The sequence below is a fragment of the Zootoca vivipara genome, chromosome 3 (assembly GCF_963506605.1).
Source record: "Zootoca vivipara chromosome 3, rZooViv1.1, whole genome shotgun sequence".
Taxonomy (NCBI): domain Eukaryota; kingdom Metazoa; phylum Chordata; class Lepidosauria; order Squamata; family Lacertidae; genus Zootoca; species Zootoca vivipara.
In genome coordinates this window covers 36,643,893-36,666,182 of record NC_083278.1, presented here as the reverse complement: position 1 = coordinate 36,666,182, position 22,290 = coordinate 36,643,893, and the positions used below count along the sequence as shown (strand labels likewise).

The 22,290-nt window shown below is 41.1% G+C and overlaps 1 protein-coding gene across 14 annotated transcripts in view; it reads left to right on the top strand.

The window, feature by feature from the left end:
* COL12A1 (collagen type XII alpha 1 chain) overlaps positions 1-22,290 on the top strand; it is a 119,139-nt gene that overhangs the window by 16,216 nt on the left and 80,633 nt on the right. For 9 of the 14 annotated variants that reach the window (XM_035109590.2, XM_035109592.2, XM_035109593.2 and 6 more), the window contains exons 3-13: positions 7,748-7,864; positions 7,978-8,121; positions 9,027-9,077; positions 10,699-10,962; positions 11,954-12,118; positions 12,451-12,624; positions 12,737-13,027; positions 14,213-14,815; positions 15,580-15,855; positions 17,026-17,298; positions 18,055-18,327. The exons of the other annotated variants lie outside the window; for them this stretch is intronic. In XM_035109590.2, coding sequence (XP_034965481.2) covers positions 7,748-7,864; positions 7,978-8,121; positions 9,027-9,077; positions 10,699-10,962; positions 11,954-12,118; positions 12,451-12,624; positions 12,737-13,027; positions 14,213-14,815; positions 15,580-15,855; positions 17,026-17,298; positions 18,055-18,327 — 2,631 coding nt within the window. The remainder of the gene's footprint in view (positions 1-7,747; positions 7,865-7,977; positions 8,122-9,026; positions 9,078-10,698; positions 10,963-11,953; positions 12,119-12,450; positions 12,625-12,736; positions 13,028-14,212; positions 14,816-15,579; positions 15,856-17,025; positions 17,299-18,054; positions 18,328-22,290) is intronic. 14 annotated transcript variants of the gene reach the window in all.

Here is a 22,290-nt window from a genome sequence, read left to right as displayed (position 1 = left end):
CTGGCTACCTGTGCATCTTTGTCTGAATGGTGGTGGGGGTAGATGGAGGTGAGGAAAGTGGGAATGAGTCGAATGTGTGGGGCACCGCACTTGCTCCTGTGTAGGGAGCAATAACCATATCCCTGGAATTAACATGACATTTCTGCCATTCTTTCTCACACAGAGGAGACTGGCCTTCAGCAAGGCACCTCAAAGCTGTTTTGCTGCCTGGGATAAAGCTATTGCAGGTTTTTCCAAACTTGTAGTCCAGCAACAGCTGGTGACCCAACTCCCGTTATCCCTAACCAGCAGGACCAGTGGTTAGAGATGATGGGAATTGTAATCTAAAAACAGCTGGAGACCCAAGTTTGGGAAACTCTGGGCTATTGTTCCCCAGTGATCCCAAGTCTCATGCGGTCGTGCCAAAGTGCCTGGCCAGGCAGCTGCTGGCACCAGGAACTCAGAAAGCATGCAAATGGTCACACTCATTCTGGTGGCCCAGGAGGGCCTTGGGCACATGAGGGAGGGTGTGTGCATGTCGTTCTGATGTCTCTCTCACACTGCCACCTGAGGCAAGTGGCTCCTTGAGGCTAAGGACAGGGCTGGTTGTGGTCCTCACAGTAAGTGTTGCCAGATTAGTAACTTGGAATCTTCATGCCAGAGCCGCAGAGTTGTCAGTCCTGGTTTAGAATGTGTGCTCACAAGGGAGGAAGAAAATCTTTAACCTGGGATTTCCCTTTCTCATCTCAGGCAGCGCTGAATGACTCCTGGCATATCCACTGTCCTGGGGGTGCGGGTGGGGGCTAACCTCTGGCTCTCCATATGGTGGAAGTCCAGCAACTTCTGCAGTGCAATAGGTTCCTCATCCCTGTGCTCCCATCACACATAACATCACACATAACATACTTTAAATAGGTGAAGAGTTTTCCCTTCTCTCCTTTCAACGTATCTTATTATTATTATTATTATTACTCTTCAGTGGCAACACCAGTGGTGAACAGTCCACAATCTACCTAAAGCTAGGGAACTTTGAGCCCTTCAGATTTTGCTGGATTCCCAACTGCCAACAGCCCAAGCTACATGGCCAATGGTCAAAGATGATGGGAGTTGTAATCCAACAACAGCTGGAGGGTAACAGGTTCCCCACCTTGGGCCCAAAGGAGAGGAGAGGAAGGAAAGCCCTCTCCCCATGCTTTGCTGCTGTGAAGGAGGGGATATTCAGATGAAACATGTGCACAGCAAACCATTGCTGGCTGGCGAAATAGAAACAGGTCAAAGAAAACCTCTCCTTACTTTATCCATGCACTCATCCATCACATTCTTCCACTCAAAACTCTTCCTTGAGATTTGTTAACCACACAATTAGCATTGTACTCAGCAGCACTGAATGCTCGTAAATTTCCATACAAGAGTAGAAATGTAATCTGGTAACGAATGGACCCCCTTGATTCTTACACATACTGTATATGAGAATTTTTGCATATCTGTTCTTAATTGGCATAGCTGAGGGGGAAAAAAAACCTATGTACTATTGCTGCTGCATCCAGAGGGAGGTAGTAGCTAATATTGCCAGCACTGTGGATTTGTGCTGATGGGACTTTTGCAGGATCTTATTCTGTATAGGTTGTAATTTGCTGCATCCAGTTTTGGAAGCTTCAAGTCTGCTTAAACTTTGGTCACCTCTCTTGTTGACGACTGCACCCTTCTCTCTAGCCTTGCCTTCTCACATCTCAGTGCCATCACCACTATCCAAAACTCTGCTGCTTCTGTTTTCTCCCCACTATTAGATTCCACCCCCTGCATGGGGCCTGGGGCTATCCTTTTCTTCTGTGTGCTTATGCTATAAAGCACCATGTTCATTGATGGTGCTCAATAAATGACATGAATGAAATTTCCAAGATGCAGCCTCTAGCAATCTATGTGCAGCATATTTATCCGGGCAGTGCCCATAAATAGTGTTTAAAGAAAAAAATCATTAGGTTAAGAAGAGACTTAGGCTAAACTTTATTTAGGCAACATGTTTACAAATCTTCGTGAGGGGCACATGTGGCCTCTCATTCTGGATCTGTTTCAAGACAAGCCTTTGATACACTGGAGCAGATTTCAGACCTTTTGCATGCTCCATTCTTTCTTAATATTGCATGGAAGAAGGCAGTGGCTGTGCTGTGCCACTTCCCCATTGGATCTGTTGCGGGAGGTCCTGCTGGAGACTTCAGCTCCATAACATTATCCTGGCTACAGCTGAAGACACCAAGTAAAGGACTACTTGTGGACATAGCAGCATGATGCTGTCACGGCATGCAAGAGTACAAACTGAATGCGTGCAACTTGGGAATAGTGTGTGCTGCTCTGATGGGAAATGCATCAAGTATGTATGAGGGTAACATTTATCTATCTCGTTCAAGTTGCTTGGGAGCCTTTGGAAATCTGTGTTGAAGGATAAGATGTGGTTTAACTGAATGTGTTGAAATCCAAACCAACATTCCAATTCATACATGACCTCAAATGTCTGACTTGTACTTATGGTTGGTTCTAACCTAAGGCCACAATTCCCAAATCACTGACCATAGAAGTCATTGAGACTAGTCCAGTGGAGGCGGTTTGGTTTTTTGTTTTTTTTTGCATGCAGATCTGAAATGATTACTGCTTTTCAACTTCTAGCTGGCTCCTGTTTTTATTATAGGTTGCAACAAAACCAAAATATTGATCTCTCATAAACAACACAGACATTGGGTTTTTTGCCTTGCTACAGACTGGTTTCAAAGCAGTTCTTTCCCCCAAAGGAACCCTAGAAACTGTAATTCTTGGTGGGGAGGGACCACGTCTGTTAAATGGGTATAAAACTGAAAGAAGCTTGCTGTTTTAGATGTATCTCCTAGAAGCCCAAAGTACTGTAATTTGTTAAAAAGGTGTAAACCCTCCCAGCTAAATCCAGACTGGTTTAATTACAAGGCAGTAATTAATTTTGAAATGTTTTTTAGCACCCTCAGCCCCTGTTCTAGAATTACAGTTCTTTCTACCCCCAATGCAAAACCAACCCCTGGGTTATTCAGGTGAGCACGACAATACCCTTCTATGCAGTTCTGTGCCTTTTGGTGCACACTAGGACCTGCAGATTGGGAAAATAATCTAGCATTAGAACCATAGCTGTCAACTTTCGGATTTGAAAATAAGGGATCAGCAGCCTCACCTGTCCCGGGGACAGTCTACGGTATATCTAACAATCCAGGATAACAGTGGGGAACGGCGCTGGAATAAGGGAATTTCCAGAAAAAAAGGGAAAGTTGCCAGCTGTGGCTTGGTATAAGGGAGTTTCCCGCAAAAAAGGGTGGGTTGACAGCTATGATTAGAACATCAGCTAGTAACACCACTCTCTCCCTCTGAAAGCCACACACAGGTGGGAGGGGAAGCATAAGAAGCAGCTTTTTCTGAGCTCTCTTCTTCCTAATTTGGAACAGTGGGGTGACAGTAGGTGCCGTTATCCCCCTCAAATCTGATGATTATCAGTGGGGTGCCTCTGACAGGGTTTGGTTTCTGTAAATTGGAATGGGGGGAATATTCCACCATGTGAGTTTTCACCTGAAATATGACTTGGCACAGCCCAGGCACTGAACAGACTTTCAGAGTGTTGATAAATTGAAGATAAGCCTCCATGAGTGGGTCTCTGACTGCTGGCCGTTCCCCTGCTGTCGTGACCCAACCACCTCCTCAGCTGTCTATGCTTTAGGGGAGGATGTCTAAAGCTGTGCTCTCCATGTATAGTTTCCTCTTTGATTTAGAGCTATGATAATGTGGAGTATAGAACCCGAAGGCGGAGGCACTTACCTGACTTCCCAGCAGGTGAGTTGCTGCTGCCTAACTGGGGGGGTAGGGGCAAGATGATGGTGAGGTTGGGGAAGAGCAGATGCGCTGGCTGAACCAAGGTAGTACGTTACCTTTCTTGATGCCTTTCCCTCTTCCTCCTGGCAAGTAGCAGCAACTCACTTGCTGAGGGAATCATAGAATTGCAGTGTTGGAAGGGACCCCCAGTGGTCAACTAGTCCCACCCCCTACAGTGCAGGAATTCTGCCTATAGGTGTTCCTAGGTGGTCTCGAACCACCAACTTCCTGATTAATACTGAGAGGCAAGGACCCATTGTGCTACTGGGGGCATGTTAAGAAATAAGCCAGTATACAACTACATAGCAGCTATATAGCAAAGTACCTCTTCCTTATCATTACTTAAATATTAAATATAAAAACACACATACACAACATGGGCATAGTCTACTATACATTTCTGTCATGGCTTGGTAGCTTGAGTCTAGCCTTCTTTTAAATATTGCTTTCCTATCTCGTTAGATATTCACAGGGAGTAGCCAAATAGTGTCACCTGTAAAAATGCTGTCTTTTGATTAATTTTTACTACATTTGATACCCAAACCAATATGAGAAATAGACAACCTCATGAAGGGTTTGTGTGCCTCATCTTAACTAGTCAGCGTATGTTTACAGTGCTAACAGTTGTGTGAACTTGATCAGTATAATGACTACCTATTGTTTATGTTTATTTTAATGAGAGAAACATATGGAAAACAATATAAATCATACCCCTGTTCTTGGCTTTACCACACTACTTTCAGTGGTATAGAATAACTGAACCTGGGAATAAGCTTCCTTGAGCTCTGTGGGAATTTTTTCTGAGTAGACACATGCAGGATTGCATTGTGGGCTCCTTTTTTTAGGGCATTTTATACACTGGTACAGCTATTTGACTAGAAATAATCACACAGTCAAGAAGGACTCAGAAGACTCTTCACAATGTAATAAAAAAGTAATTAAATTGGCTCATAGAATACTATATTTTATTAGTATATTACTTACTTTCACTAATTTGAAATCTGATTTCCTCAATCATCCATAGTAGTGAAGTTAAAAGACAGGGTTGGATCCAACAAATCACTTTATGCATGATGAAGGGCTTGTGCATGTGTAGTACTACCTATGCCACATCAGAAACTGCTTTAGAAACACCACTCTGTTTCAAAAGTGGCTTGGTATGATGCATAGGGGAATGCTGTTTGAGAAATAGAAGATCTTTTAGTTGCACAGAAATAGTTGCATGGTTCTTTGGATCCTATTCAGAGGCTGCAAGCCTGCCTTTTTGTAAGAAACCAATAGGGTATAGATTCATTGAAAAGAAGTTTTTAAAATATTTTTTATGTGTGCCCTTTGTCCAAATCTAGCAGAAGTACAGATTGCAATCCCATCACACTTAACTTGCAAGTAAGCCCTATTGAGCTTGGTTATTGAACTTTGGATTTCTTTGGAATAAACTCGTGTATGATCAAGTTTGTTAATGGACTCCTATGGAAGTAAATAATAATTGCGCCGTTGAATTTGCTACAAACAAACAGATGACCTCATATGAGAGTTAAAAGTGATGTTCACGCTATATATATATGCCAAGTGCCACATTTGAGTTTTCACGAAGCAAATTACAGTCTTTTGAAATGTTAAAGACTTTTCCCCACAGTTAGTTTTTTCAGTTTATCTGGAATCCGGTCATTTGGATATCATCAAGGTGGGCTGCTGCTGTCCCTAAGCAGTTACAGCCTAAGACCTCTGCTGCTTCAGGTCAATTTACCTTCAAGGTTGGTGGTGCTATTTTTTTCCCCATGTACTGATTATTTTAAAAAAGAGCATGCTCAGGTCAGTTGTCTCTGCCTTTGCATTAAATTTGTCCTGAGCCATTGCTATGGAAACAATATTTTATAATGGTATTCTTTAAATTGTTGTGCATCCTCCTATTAACATCTATTGCATGACTTTGGTACAGTATATAAATGTATGCTTTAAGTTTTGACTGCAGAAGTGTGACTGGCTTAAACAGAATGAAGAGTCAATTGTACATGCAGATTAATCTTCTAATCTCACTGCCTGTGTATGGACAATAGGAAAAATAACATGTATTCTAGTACTACTATATCTCCTACAGCAACAGCGCAAAGCCATATTACCCCATTTTCATTGGAAATGGCCATACATTAAAAGACACTCGATGTTTATTCAAGACCTCAAGCTCCCACACATATGATTTTATCAAATTTTATTATGCATTTTTAAAGTTGTGAATCACTTGCAATGCACACCGATGAAGTGCTTCTGTGGTCAATGGAACTGCAGTGTCTTAGGTGACGAGTGAATTATCTTCCTGGAAGTAGTTAACATTTTGTCATTAATTGCTCAGAGGCCCACTTTTCAGTAAATTGGGTTTTTATTTATTTATTTAAAAAGGCCAAATTAAGTAAGAATGGACATCTTCCAAGAAAACCACAAGATATGGCTCATTCACAATGCTTGCCAAACAATCTGAGGTATTAAAGGAAAGCACAGCTGAATTTCATCTGCCTTTGTTAGACGTGTTTAAATAGTTATTTATAGAACGCCTACCATGCACTGACAGTGAATCAGTAAAATCCTGCATGACTCAGCATGAACAGTTTAACCACGAGAATATCATTATAAAATATTACTATGAAACGTCTTTGCGTAATGATCCTTGTACATGGAAGCTTCCGTCCATTGTGGGATGCTAAGCCAAAATCATAAAATTGACTTTTCATATACATACATGCATGATGCTGCAAGATAGCGTATGTAAACTACCTGTATTCCTTTCTGTACTGTTCCGTTCATCGTCTCATTAGCTCCCACAAATTTATTTGCAGTCATTCGTTTGGATCACCGGTGACCTTTTCCTTGTTTTCCCCCCCATACATTCTGTAAATAAATGTCTATAAATATACCTCGGTGTTGTCTTTCCATAATTAACCATTGTTGTGTGAACGCCATACTGGCATTTTGTGTTAAAATGCCATTCTTTAGTATGGATACACCTGCTGCAAAGGGGACATGATAAAAGATAAACAAAAAGTTTACACCTCAGGAATAGTATAGCAAAGGTGGTGTAAACAGAAAATGTGTTTTTTTTTTAAAAAAAAGTTATACATAATAGTTCAAATGTGATAGGTAATAATTTCTAATTTGTTAATCCCTTCGTTCCCAATTTTATTATGTATAAGCAGATGCAAGATACGCCACTCGGGCAGCTTTTTGGAACTGAGGGGTTAAACTCCAAGAACAAATATATGCATATATATGTGTGTATGATATAAATTGAGCTCTGATCTGCTCAAATCTTTACCACATTCCAAAATACATATTTCTCTTTTTCTCTGCCAAGCTTTTATTTTATTAAAAAAAGTTTCAAGTGTGCAGAGACTATTTTTAAAAAGACCGATAAATTCTTTGATGTCTTATTGAAAGGGATTATTGTGTTACTGTCAAGTGATCTCATGGTGTTGTAAGCAGGTTGTGATTTGGCATGCTTCTACGAATTGCACCCAGCATGTGAAAAACATTCTTTTAATTGTCATGTGAAATGTTTGCATATGTGGTTATTATCTGTGAACTCATTGTACATGTATCCAAATGTGTTTTCTATTGTGCTTGATTTTGCTGGCCATTCTTGAATGACTTGGCAATTCAAGAAACAAATGTTCTGTGCTGTCCTCTGTAATGTGTATTCTCTTTGATGTGTTTTGTCACATTCCATCAGCTTGTATCCTCCCTTTGCCAACAGCATATCCTTATATGTGTTGGAAACAAATTTATGCAAAGACATATCTTAGCAAGCTTTGCTTAACATACATTTTTAAAAAATTGAACAGAATGCTCATTTGTTCAACATTTAAACATACTCTTGCTTGGTGTAAATCTTTTGCAGTTAATCCGCCGTCAGACTTGAATTTTAAAATTATAGATGAACATACTGTTCATATGTCATGGACAAGACCACCTGATGCAATAGAAGGTTACAGGATAACAGTAACACCTGAAGGTGGTAAGTTCCCACATTCCTTTTTGTTGTTATATAGGTAAAAGCTCTCTTTTATTGTTTTGAATGAAACATTGCTACTATGACGTGTTTATTGTTCTACGTATATTGTGTTGCAGATGGACCTACTAGAGAATTTACCCAAGCACATAGCACTACCCACACTTTATTAACAGACCTTATACCTGGTGCTGAATACATTATAACAATAAGTTCATATGATGACACAGAAGAGAGCGTATCTGTCTCTGGACAACTTACAAGTAAGTTCGCATTATTGATTTAGATTTATCCAGAGAGTCACAAAGGTCTCCCTTGGGAGGTTGTGGACTCTCCTTCCTTGGAGGTTTTTAAGCAGAGGTTAGATGGCCATCTGTTATCAGTGCTTTAGCTGAGCTACCTGCATTGCAGGGGATTGGGCCAGATGACCCTTGAGTCCCTTCCAGCTCTACAGTTCTATGGTTCTATGACCCTGGTATTACCCTTTGGGTTTGGGCCCAGTTTCCTGCCCCCATTGTCTCAATGAAAATTAAGCATTTGCTAAGGCACGTCAAGTGCAAGTAGATAAATAGGTACCGCTCCAGCCAGGAAGGTAAACAGCGTTTCCGTGCGCTGCTCTGGTTCTCCAGAAGCGGCTTAGCCATGCTGGCCACATGACTCAGAAAGCTGTCTGCAGACAAACGCTGGCTCCCTCGGCCTGTAAAGTGAGATGAGCGCTGCAACCCCAGAGTTGTCCACGACTGGACCTAACGGTCTAGGGTACCTTTACCTTTTTAAGGTGGGTAAAAAGAAAACCCAGGCCTCTGTCATGTAATGAGCAACATTCACCTGGAGCACCCATCATTCCCCCCCCACCTCCATAATAATATTTCAAAAACCTGAAGGCATACAAAAAAAACTGTCTCTTGCAATGAGGTTATCAGATAAATGGGGTTATCAAAACCCACCCTTGCTATGACTTTGCTAGGCTTTCTCCACATGGTGACTTTTGCAATAAATGTGCACCCATCGTTTCTGAATTTGAAGGAGAATAATGGGATGTGAATTACTGGAGAAGCCCAAATGTTTTTTGGCCCTATTTACATACTCTCCCAGCACATCCTTAGATTCTGACAGTTTATCAGTGATAAGGGATACTTCTTAATCCTATGTTATTTTGTTGTTCCAGTTCAAACAGGTGGTTTAGTAACAACAGAAAAGAAAATCGAAGAAGTTCAAAGTAAGTGACTTTGCCCATTTAAAATAACTTAAAATGACATTAGGAGCATGAGACAGTTCTTTCTAAGTCAGCACCACCAGTTGCCCATTGAGCTGTGCAAATTCTTCCTTTCCCTTTTCTCAATAGGTATGTCTACTGGACAGGGGAAAGTGTGTTTAGTTGTGCCCTGTGCCAATCTCTGTATTACATACAGTACGGTAGTCTGTATCACTCATAGTGTTGACTGCTAGGTTTGGTAGCTAAGGAGGAAAACATTTACTTACTTACTTACTTACTTACTTACTTACTTACTTACTTACTTACTATTTTTGCAAGCTTTTGTTTCCTGTCCTCTGGGCACCTTGAAGTCTCCATTTTCCTTTTCTCTTTTGATCTTCCTTTCTCTATTTGTGGACAAAAGTTAATTTAGCCTGGTGAGCTATCAGCCTTTGTTTTATTCCTCAAGCTTTCCAACCATTTAAATTTTGGTTCAGAGTGTCGGAATTAGACTCTAGTCCCCATTTGCAGAGTACAGTATGTGGAAGACAGTCCTGGGTCATTTGAACCTTTTAATTAATTCTCTCCCCCCCTCCTATTAAAACTACACAAGACACACTCTCTAAATGAAGAGAATGTTTATGTTTAAATAACACGTAACTTTTACTTAGTGTAGTTGCAGATTAAAATAAACAATGCAGATGGGTGATACTTAAATTGCTAAAACATTATATATAGATTTGGCCCTCCAGCTGTTTTGGAACTACGACTCCCATCATCCCTAGCTAACAGGACCAGTGGTCAGGGATGATGGGAATTGTAGTCCCAAAACAGTTGGAGGGCCAAGTTTGGCCATGACTGGATTAAACTGTTACAGACTAACTCACTCTAAGGCAGACAGCAGCAGAACAGTTCATATCTGCTGCTCAAACTGTTAAGATTGCTCTGTTAACTGCCATAACTGTACCAACTGCCATAACTGCCACAGAGTGTATGATGTCATAGAGTTCTACAGCTCTTGCAATTAACCCTTTACATATGCATTTTGGATGCTAACATTCCACACAGAGGACCCCATTATGGTTCCTGTAAATCAGGCACCCCCAAACTTGGCCCTCTAGCTGTTTTGGGACTACAGTTCCCATCATCCCTGACCACTGGTCCTGTTAGCTAGGGATGATGGGAGTTGTAGTCCCAAAACAGCTGGAGGGCCAAATTTGGGGATGAACAAGAATCTGATTCTAAGTGCCAACAAACTATTTTTAGTCATATCTTGCCTGTATAGTAAGGGGATTTATACGTATTATAGGTTGGATCCAGAGATCCTGTGGGTGGAGTTTCACTTATGGAATCTCCTGCTTATGGAAGGAGAAGAAATATGTGGATTATTCCTCTGAAAATCTGCCCCTTCTAGTCATAGCTGCCAAGTTTTCCCTTTTCTCGCGAGGAAGCCTATTCAGCATAAGGGAAAATCCCTTAAAAAAGGGGATAACTTGGCAGCTATGCTTCTAGTCAGTGTGGGAGGTGGCGCAGGAGTCAATGAAAATTGCCTCTATATTCCTTTGTATTGTGTTATAATATAATGCTACATTACTTGTGTGGGTGTATGGCAATGATCATTAATTTTGATAAAATTATATTTCAGAATGTTCCCTCAGTGCTGTTACAGATCTAGTTTTTCTTGTGGATGGCTCTTGGAGTGTGGGTAGAAATAACTTTAAATACATCTTGGATTTCATTGTTACCCTTGTGTCGGCCTTCGATATTGGAGAAGATAAGACAAGAGTTGGAATAGTTCAGTACAGCTCTGATACAAGGACTGAATTCAACTTAAATCAATATTTCAAAAAGAGAGATCTCATTGAGGCAATAAAAAGAATACCATACAAAGGAGGCAATACAATGACAGGTATGGACTTTTAAATTCTATAGTAATTAGGGGTGTGCACCATTCTCAAAATTCACCTTGTATCAGTAATGTTTGAAACAACCTGATCTGTTTTGGATGCTCTCATTGTTTTTCTGATTTGACTTGTTATTTGGTCCAAATCTGTTCTGTTAAATCTGAAGCTCGCATTCCCTCCAACTGACAATAATAGGAATCTAGAAACTGATGGATGAAAATTGCAGGCAAAAGATCTGCCAAGCGATAGGCAGACCCATCCAGGTTTTTTGTGTGTACAGAGAACCCTTAAAATATATTTTGTTATTTTAAAAACTACATTTTTTCTTTTTCTGCCAGAATTAGAGACAGTTGGTAGGCATGGTTTCCCCTTCTGAGGGGGACGAAGCCTGAGAATTATCACAATGATAGCTGCAGTGGTTCTCCCATTATCATTTGGTAGGTGGGTAAAATAGAAATCACTTGTGTGAGTGTAGAAAAACAGAAGAATGAAAACAATTTTATTGTAGTGTTTGTTTTAAATTTTGTTAGAAAACAGAAAGGATGCTAACACTCCACCCCCCAAATTATTGTGGTTTGAGTGCCCTAGAGAAATAATCAATTTGATTAAAACCAAGACTTGCCCTTCAACATGCACTCTACACTTCCTTCCCATTCAGGGTGTTTCCCCTAGTCAGTTTTTTTAAAACAAATGCAGTGATTGCTTTAATTTAACAGCAAAATACAGTGTCACAGAGCTTTAGGGAGTCTGATCCAGCTCAAAATGCATCATTAATGGTGCAATCCAACATGGACATATGGAAACCTCATCAGAATCAACCCAAGTTGCCTTGTCATTTTGGGCTGGACACAGAGCTGAAAGGCATGGCTGAGTTTCAAGAGCTTATAATTTTTCTTCATTGATTGTGCTGCCTTCTTGATTTTACAAATTTTGAATTTCATCTAAACTTGGAACATCTGTGGATTTGTAAATCACAACCCATTTTCCAAATTTCAGGAGAAGCAATAGATTATCTGATTAAGAATACATTTATTGAATCTGCTGGAGCAAGAAAAGGCTTTCCTAAAGTGGCAATCATCATAACCGACGGAAAATCTCAAGATGAAGTAGAAATCCCTGCAAAAGAACTTCAGGGCATAGGAGTTGAAGTGTTTTCTTTGGGTATGTCAGTTTTCTGCAACAATTAAAGTATTAGTACAAATATTATGGAAATATATTAAAATGGTGTTAAAAGACCTGGGAAATAGTTTGGAAAAATATATGCCTGCCAGTTAAAGGATATACGGTAAAAGAAGTCACTATGTGAAGCTCTCTAGGGAGGTTGTCCCACAACCAGGAGTGGGGTTCTCTGCTGAAAAGGCCCTCTGAATTGAGTGTGGGGGACACTCAACATTAGCTGGTGATGTTGGGGCCTGGGTAGGTAAAATGCTATCTGCAGCATTGGTGTATCACTGGCAAACATGTTCACATATTGTTACTTTCTTCTTTTGAAGGAATCAAAGCTGCGGATGCCAAAGAGCTGAAGTTAATTGCCTCTCAGCCCTCACTGACTCATGTTTTTAATGTGGCCAACTTTGATGGCATTGTGAATATACAGAATGAAATAATCTCACAGGTGTGCTCAGGTGTTGATGAACAATTGGGTGAACTGGTCAGTGGAGAAGAAGGTAAGGAACATTTTAAAGTTTCACAAGAACTAGACTACTTGTGTAGATAGTCAAGCACTTCATCTCCTTGCTCTTGAGATCCAACTGGATCTTTGTTTTTCATTTTTTTCAGCTATAGAGCCTGCCTCAAACCTGGTAGCTACGCAAGTCTCATCAAGGTCCATTAGAATCACTTGGCATCCATCTCCTAGTGAAATAACTGGCTACAAGGTGGACCTCATTCCAATGCTAGCTGGTGCCAAGCAATATTCATTGAGCGTAGGACCCCAGACTACTGCTTTTAATGTAAAAGACCTTTCACCAGACACTGAATACCAAATCAATGTGTATGCAATGAAAAGTCTGACTCCCAGTGAGGCAGTGACTATTATGGAAAAAACGCAGCCAGTAAAAGTTCAAGTGGGTAAGTTATTGGCTACTAAGATTGCACAATCATGTTTGAATTCCCTAAAAGATAAGCATTCTTGGGAAAAGACATAAAATATGTAAAAGACATAAAATATAATTTCATATTTTTCTTTTTAACTATGTATTTTAGAAAAGCTTTGGGGACTGCTGTTGCAAGGCAAAAAAAATGGGCTTATATTAATTTATCTAAAATGCACAGAGAGAAATAAATTGATGACAAAGGCTTATATCCTATACCTACTTACCTAAGCACAAGTTCCACTCAACGATAGGACTTACTTCTGAGTACATATTTTACCTGATATCAATACCTAATAAGATATGGTTAGGCCTGATGTGTCAACTGATGGCAGTGGTGCGGGCTTGGGATTTAGCAGATCCTGGACCAGTTCAGCCTCTCTGCTTCCCCACCGTGGAATATTAGAAAGCTAACTTCTGTTTCCCATCATCTAACTTGTTGCAGAAATGGCATGGGAAATAAAACCTATGTACTAGACTAAGTACTAGACTAGCCACTAGGGACCCAGGTGGCGCTGTGGGTTAAACCACAGAGCCTAGGGCTTGCTGATCAGAAGGTCGGCGGTTCGAATCCCTGCGACGGGGCGAGCTCCTGTTGCTCTGTCCCAGCTCCTGCCAACCTAGCAGTTCAAATGCATGTCAAAATGCAAGTAGATAAATAGGTACCGCTACGGTGAGAAGGTAAACGGCGTTTCCGTGTGCTGCTCTGGCTCGCCAGAAATGGCTTTGTCATGCTGGCCACATGACCTGGAAGCTGCAGGTTGGCTCCCTCGGCCAATAACACGAGATGAGCGCCGCAACCCCAGAATCGGTCACGACTGGACCTAATGGTCAGGGGTCCCTTTACCTTTACTAGACTATTATTCATACCAGGAACCTCCACCCCAAAGTGTACATTCACCCAAAAGCTGTAAGACTGCCTATTTAGTAGGTGATATCGGAGCTCATGTAGTTAGCATAGTGGTTAAGAGAATGTGAATCTCTTGTTCAAATCTTGCCCCCCCTGTGAACACAAGAGACAAGCTGCTATCTCTCAGCCTCATCACCACCCCTGAAATATAGGAATAATTGATGATGGTGATATGTAATGCTTTGAACACTCTGAACTGCTAAATATGTATATAAATGCTAAGTGTTCTCTCCCCCCCTTTCCTTTACACAGAATGCTCAAAAGGCGTGGATATAAAAGCTGATATTGTGCTTCTAGTTGATGGCTCCTACAGTATTGGCATCGCCAATTTTGTTAAAGTAAGAGCATTTTTGGAAGTGTTGGTTAAAAGCTTTGATGTTTCACCAGCAAAAGTCCAAATCAGCCTTGTTCAATACAGCAGGGATCCTCATACAGAATTCACTTTGAACAGATACACTAGAATTGAAGATGTACTTCATGCTATTAACACCTTCCCCTACAGAGGTGGATCTACAAACACAGGCAAAGCAATGACCTTTGTAAGGGAAAAAGTCTTTGTTCAAAGCAGAGGTGCAAGACCAAATGTCCCAAGGGTCATGATTCTTATTACTGATGGGAAATCATCAGATGCCTTTAAAGACCCTGCTGACAAACTAAGAAATTCAGAAGTAGAAATATTTGCAGTTGGTGTTAAAGATGCAGTACGGTCAGAGTTGGAAGCAATTGCTTCAGAGCCTACAGAAACCCATGTGTACACAGTGGAAGATTTCGACGCTTTTCAAAGGATATCGCTTGAGCTTACACGGGCTATCTGCTTACGAATTGAGCAGGAACTTGAGGCAATTAGGAAAAAAGGTGAGTCACTCTTGCTGTGCATAATTTTTAATTTAATATTGGTTGATGAAATATGAAACGGTATGCAGGTTTAAACAGAAAAATCTAAAATTGAATATAAAAACACAGTACTAATTCTGAACTAGACATTGATACTACTAATTTAGCGAAACATAATTATGCAATTATAAATATCTCAAAACAATGCTAATAAGTAAAATAAGAACCAAAAGGAAATCATGAAAAAGGTCAAAATACAGCATCAAAATGCAATATCATTAGACAGTCCCATGTATATTGCAGAACTGCCCGCTATAATGCAATCGTGAAAATTATCAATGTACACAAAACCAAACACACCCAACTCAACAATCACACTCCCCTTATGCATAGCACATCACTCCATACTCTCAATTCCACTTATTCAGAAGCATTACAGCCTCCAGCTGTGGATGCAAAGTATAGCTCTCATGGCTAGCCAATGATAGCCTTATCCTCTCTCCAGCTCTGCCCCCTCCCCCATAGGCTTTTAGGCTAGGAGTGGGGAACCTGTGGGTTTCTAAGTGTTTGGCTGTAGTTTCCATCAGCTACACCTGTCATGGCCAATTAAGAGGAATAATAGGAGTGATTATCCAGAAACATATGGAGGCCACAGGTTCCTCTGTGACAGCCTGTTGAATCAAGATGTTTCTGTATATATAGCAACCAATTGTGTTTATACACCTTACTGGAAATTGAAGAGATTTTCTAAAGCCTTCATTTGTTCACTATGTTCTTATTTTCAGCAATTCACTTGGGAGCAAGGGATCTGAAGTTTTCAGAAGTGACATCTGACAGCTTCAAAACGAGCTGGTCTCCAGCAGGACCTGGTGTTTTATCTTACCTTGTCAAGTACAAGGTGGCTATTGGTGAAGATGAATACTTTGTTTCTGTACCAGCTCCACTTACTAGTACAGTTCTTACCAATTTACTACCACAAACCACATACACCGTCAGTGTGATTTCAGAATATGAAGATGGCGATGGACCTCCTTTGAATGGGGAAGAAACAACTTTAGAAGGTATTGTTCCTATTGTCCTACACCAATTCTCCTTCCTAAAAGCCAAGATAGGGGCCCTATGTATGTGTTACCATAGAGATGTGTTTGCTGCCCCTGCCCTGCCAAAATTAGCTCTAGGCTTTGGCACACACCAAGTAGCCATGGTTGCATATGAATCAGTATGTATTGTGTTCAGGTAACAGCTGTCTAAGGCAGAACTGTATATAAGGAGTATAACAAGAGATTTACCATTGGTAAATGAGAAAATGACATTTAACTTTTCTATGTCCTTCTGGGCAACAGGGCAAACTGCAACAATAAAGAATGAATTTTCTTTTAGGCTGTGTGTTGAAGATTGTGCATAGAATAATACACATAGAATATAAGCAATTGTTTTAGTTTAAACAGATTTCACTTAAGAGGTAAAAGGCTGCAAGGTGTATTTAATAATCTAACAGATACATTAAAACCCTTTGGTCATTTGAGCTTCTTGGGTCCACTTCCCTGTGTTTTCTAGAGATAGGTTGTACATTGTATCTTTCTTATTTGTATCACAAACCAATTTGGCATTCCTGAGGTGGCAGAACGAAGGAGGATAACTCCATATTGAAGCTTTTGCCAATTTTTCAGCATTTCAAATGGATTAAATTTCATATTTATGGGAAATCGCACTTTCCTGCCATTGCCTTTTCTTTGCCATTCCTCCTGCATATTGATAATACTATTGATGTATAAAGTAGTGGTTTTATTGTGCTATTTTTTGGGTGGAATCTCAAATGATGTCGAGGAACAGTATGTGCAGAATCCTCTGTATCCCAGTTCTGGTTGAAAGGCATAAGTTAATATAGTACTATCCCCCTTCACCCAATGAGATAATCTGACTTAAAATTAAATTTATTTATTGGTAAAATTTGGATCCTACCTTTCCACCCAATGGTGTTCAAAGCAGCTAACATAAAAAATGCTGTGTGTTACGTTTTTGTTGCTTAGTATTGTGTAATCTGCTTTGAGCATTATTTTAATAGAGAAGCAGGGTATAAATAGTAAATCTAACCAGATGCAATTCAACAAAAAGCAATAAAATATAAGTAAAAAATCATAAAAAACCAAGACAGATAAAAATTTATGAAAAACAATAAAAACAACCAGTTAAACCCATTTCATTTGTGCTTTGTTTTATTTCTTTTATAGTCAAGGGATCACCACGAAACTTAAAAGTAACAGATGAGACAACAGATAGTTTCAAGGTTGGGTGGTCCCCTGCTCCAGGCAGTGTTCTCAGATACAGGCTTGCTTACAGGCCAGTCACTGGTGGCGAGAGAAGAGAAGTGACAGTCTCAGCAAATGAAAGAGCAACGACACTACAGAACCTGAAATCAGATACAAGATATGAAGTCTCTGTTACTGCTGAGTACCAGTCTGGGGCTGGAAAGCCACTGAATGGACATGGAAAAACTGAGGAAGGTAAGCCATCAATGTAATGGTTTTTGGGTCTCCACCCAGAACTCAACAGCAGAAGTGTTGCTGTGACATTTAAGTATGATAGGAAGCAATAGGAAACCCAGCTGGCTCACTTGTGCATGTGTCTCTGTGATTCAGGGTGTTTTGGCACTTGGTATATATTAGACCATTGTATTTAAAACTTCAGTGTGTGAAGTGGGCTGAAGCTGACCTCCCCGCATTGAAAAAGAGTGTGTCTAGCAATTCTTACCACGGCAGGAAAGCCTCAACCGATGATGTTCTTTGTCTAGGGCAGGGGTGGGGAATCTGTGGTCCTCCAGGTTAGTTTGGACTCACAACTCCCATGATCTCTGACGTGGACCATGCTTTCTGGGGCTGCTGATGTGAGTTGTGAACATCTGGAGGGCCACAGATTCCCCATCTCTGTCTAGCCGTTTGAGGCACTTTCCCCCCTCATTTCTCAGATTTCATTCCATTTCATTTGCATTTCACTCCTGTCAAAAATGCACATGTTGTTCTGCTTTCACTCAGCTAAAAAGTGATGCCCTGCTTTATCAGGCTGCTTCAGGGGGTTGTTGTCCTGACTTGGTTGCCCATATTTAAATGCTACCCTGTGTTGATTGATTGCTTTCCTAAATGTTAGCTGTGATTAATAGTTTACATCACAGATCTTTCACAGGGGGCCTTAAAGATGGCTAATTATTATTGCAAGAAAGTTCTTTGTCTGCTTCTAATGTTCTTCTTCTTTTAATCGTGCAGTTTTGGGAAGACCAAGGGACTTGAAGGTTTCTGATGCTACAACATCCTCGTTGAGATTATCTTGGAGTCCAGCACCTGGCAAAGTACAGCAATACTTTGTGACGTATACTCCAGCAACAGGAGGTGAAACTAAGGAAGTGACCATAAGCGGAACTACCACCAGTACAGTTCTCAGAGACCTGGAGCCAGGAACAAGATACGATTTATCTGTGGCTGCATTGTATGCATCTGGAGCAGGCGATGCTCTCCCTGGACAAGGAGTCACTCTTGAAGGTAAAAACAGCTGAATTACATACCTTGCTGCTGCTGCTGGTGGTGGTGCTGGTAGTTGGTACTGAAGATATACTTGTGAACAGATATCCTTCTTGGATTATGATATGTGGAGACCTAGGAATTATTTTTTTATTTTTTTGCCATAGTCATTTTCAGTGGTTTCTATGCAACCTTTCTTTGTATAACCATTAATGTAGACATATGGCTGAAAGACACTACAGTACAGTCGTACCTTGGATCCTGAACCCCTTGGTACTCGGATGTTTTGGCTCCTGATTGCTGCAAACCCAGAAGTGAGTGTTCCGGTTTGTGAACGTTCGTTGGAACCTGAATGTCCGACGGGGGCAGCCAATCAGAAGTTGTGCTTTAGTTTCCAAACATTTTGGAAGTTGAATGGACTTATAGAACAGATTTTGTTCGACTTCCAAGGCACGACTGTACTGATATTGGACACATCCTTAGCATTTCACTGTCTGGATACATGATTCTTCCACTGATTGTGAATTGGTCCTTCCAAGGCAAGGCTATGTTTCTGGGAGAAAGCAGGGGCACAGTTGGGGGGAAGGGGCCATAGCTAAGTAACAGAGTGTGTTTTAGATGTTTAAGATCCCCTTCATCTCCCCTGGCTGTTGTATGCATAAGTCCCCTAAAAGGCCTGGAGGAGAAATGGATAAGCCTGCTGGGGGGGCTGCCGGGCAGAGTGTACAAGATTGGGCTAGATGAAACCATGCTAAGACTGTAAGGCAGTTTCCTATCTTTATATTGCTATGCTTACCCCACAGTGGGGGTGTGTGGCTCTGCTTGCCATTGTACAACATAATGAACAACTTTATTTCTCTTTTCTTCCACTGTTTGCCAACACAGCTTTGCAGTGGTACTCTGAATCTGTGTGTGTTTTTGTTTTTGTTAGTAAGGTGTCAGAAAGAAAATGATAATGAATCATTATACTGTGGGATGCAGGTTACCACACAGGATGTGAGTTCTCGGTGATAATATTTTCAGTGCTAATGATATGCGCAATGTCAGGTAGTGCACTGGCACATTAATCATGTTAGAATTTTAAAAACAAAACAAAACATGCGGAGCTTTTCAAATCAGAAGTGTGCCATAAGTGAGTTAGAACCTTATCCTCCGTGATCCTATGCCAGCAAGAGGGAGGCTTTGTTTGCAGTTCCCTTTCAGAATGAAATGATTCTGCTTGTGAAGGATATAGCTTGGTGTGCAAAGAGAAGTGGTTTATTACAGTGCTATCCCATAGTGAGCCCAGACATTTTGCAGGCTATTTATACAATTATTATTATTATTTTATTCCATCAGAAATCATGAGCAATATCCTGGATGGGGGAGAAATTTGATTCAGTTTGCATTTAGAGATAAATCTATCAAATTCACACATTCTGAAACAACAGGAAAACCGAAACGCATCCATCCTTCAAAATTCACACTTGTCCAAATTTTGTGATGCAGTTCTCCAACCAAATAATGCTTACAAAAATGCACATGTTCTTGCAAAATGGGGCTTCCAACCCTCCTCCCACTATGCATGCCCTACGCCTTTCCCAAATATGCTTTGGAGGGTTGAGATAATTTTTTTTAACTGCTCACAGTGCCGCAGAGTAACGAAGGTCTTCAAAGAGGCTCTAGCTTGTCTTCATCGTATCCAGTGCTATTTTTCTAGAAAAAACGGTGCCAGAACTCACCCTTAGTCTCACAGAATGGCAATGGTGCCCACCTGAGGGGCCAGAACTGAGTTCCAGTGAGTTCCAGCTTTAAAAAAGCCCTGGTCGTACCCGTCCTGAGTTTTCTGCCAACTTCACTGTAGCCATTTCATTGTTACCAGCTCCCCAGAGAACCAGGGGGCTGGTCTGACTCCACCCTGTGAGAGGGGTTGCTAAGGAGCAATTGTGTCCACTGCCCTGGTCATTTCTCCATTATACAGATCCACCAATGCTTCAGCAGAATCGCCTGCCAAGGCAACAGGAAACTTCCCTTTGTGCTTCCCCCTGCTGGATTCACCCCTGCCAATGGTGTGCCTGCCCCTGCTGCAGCCTGGCTTTTATGTCATCAACCCAGCTAGATGACCCAGTTCAGCTGGGGGTGGAGCAGGAGGGACTGTTCAGCAAGGGCTTCAATCCTGCAAGGAAAGAAGAATAGTTCAGGCACCCCGCTGGGAAGCTGGCAACGGCAGACAGCTGGCTCTTCTTCCGAAGTTCTTAAATTCTCACTCACTCACACAGGGGTGTGGCCATTTACATAATAAAGATTATGCAATGCTTTACATACAGCATTACATGTGGATCAAGCCAAAGGCCCATGTAACCCAGCATCCTCCTTTAATAATGGCCAACCATATGTATACGGGAAGCCCTACTTATGTTTCCTAGCAAGCAGTGCTGCCTTCCACAATGGAGGTAGAACATAGCCATCACAGATAGCAGCTGCTTGTATCCTTATCCTCCAAGAATTTGCCTAATCCTCCTTTAAAAGCACCCCAGTTGGTGGCTATCACTACGTGAATTCCATCGTTTAACTATGCACTACTTATGAATGTCTGTTTCTTACGATTCCATTTTATGGGGCGAAGTGCTATGCAGACACTCCCCTACAGATGCTTCCACATGCACACACCCAACCCAGGGAGAGGAATGCGGAGAAACGGGAATTACAGCAGTATCAAGAAATAAGGATATACTTTGTATTGGGGGGGATTAAGAGTGCCAGTGGGACGTGGGTGGCGCTGTGGGTTAAACCACAGAGCCTAGGGCTTGCTGATCAGAAGGTCGGCGGTTCGAATCGCTGCGACGGGGTGAGCTCCCGTTGCTTGGTCCCAGCTCCTGCCAACCTAGCAGTTCGAAAGCACGTCAAAGTGCAAGCAGATAAATAGGTACCGCTCCGGCGGGAAGGTAAACGGCGTTTCCGTGTGCTGCTCTGGTTTGCCAGAAGCGGCTTTGTCATGCTGGCCACATGACCTGGAAGCTGTATGCCTGCTCCCTTGGCCAATAATGCGAGATGAGCGTGCAACCCCAGAGTCGGTCACGACTGGACCTAAGAGTGCCAATAAAAATCTGACATAACATGTCAAAAGATCCAAACACAATAAAATGAAACAAGGAAGCACCTCCCAGGCCATATAAAACTGAGTTTTCTTTCCAGACTCCTCCCCCCCCCCCATATCAAAGAAGGTAGTGAACAAACTTATTTACTCCTACCGGTAATATATTCATAAGTTGGAATCCAAAGAAGCCTTTGCACATGCACAATGCACTTCCATGTCTAGAGTGCATAGTTTCCGATTTTCTTTTCTGGGAGCAGCTCTTTTTAAAACACACAATAAAGCATTCCCACTAAAATATCAAAGAAAGAAATCTGATTAAAACAACAGAAGAGTCAGGCCAAGAGTTCAAGGGAATGCATAAAAAACATCCTTGATGCCCTAATAATTTATTCCCTAAATACTGATTAAAATAAACAAACACCCAGCTGCTACATGTTAACTTTTTAATATAAACATTAATATGACCCTAATCAAAACCCTCCCTTCTCCCTCCAATCATACAATCTTTTTTTAATCTTGGTTTATGCGCATGTTTAACATAACTATTCAGCTCTATGTATAAGGTATAATGAAGTATACATCCTACATATATTTGGATCCATAGATGGCCTGGCTTCTATCTTCCAAACTTAAATCTCATGTGTTGTGTGAACTTATCCATTATCGAAATATAACTTGGAAATCCCACTTGCCTCTTTCAGTGGCGGATGATGAAGACTTCTGTAATTTATATGATTAGTTTTTAGAATGTTCATCCTCTGGAATGTGTTTATTCTTCAGCTGGATAAGAAAGCTATGCAAATATGTTGTAGCTGAATTTTTGGAGCTCTTGATAAGCTTTTGCTTCTGGATTGTTTTATGATGAAAAGTGAACAGAGTTCTGGCTGAGCACATAAAAAACAAAATGT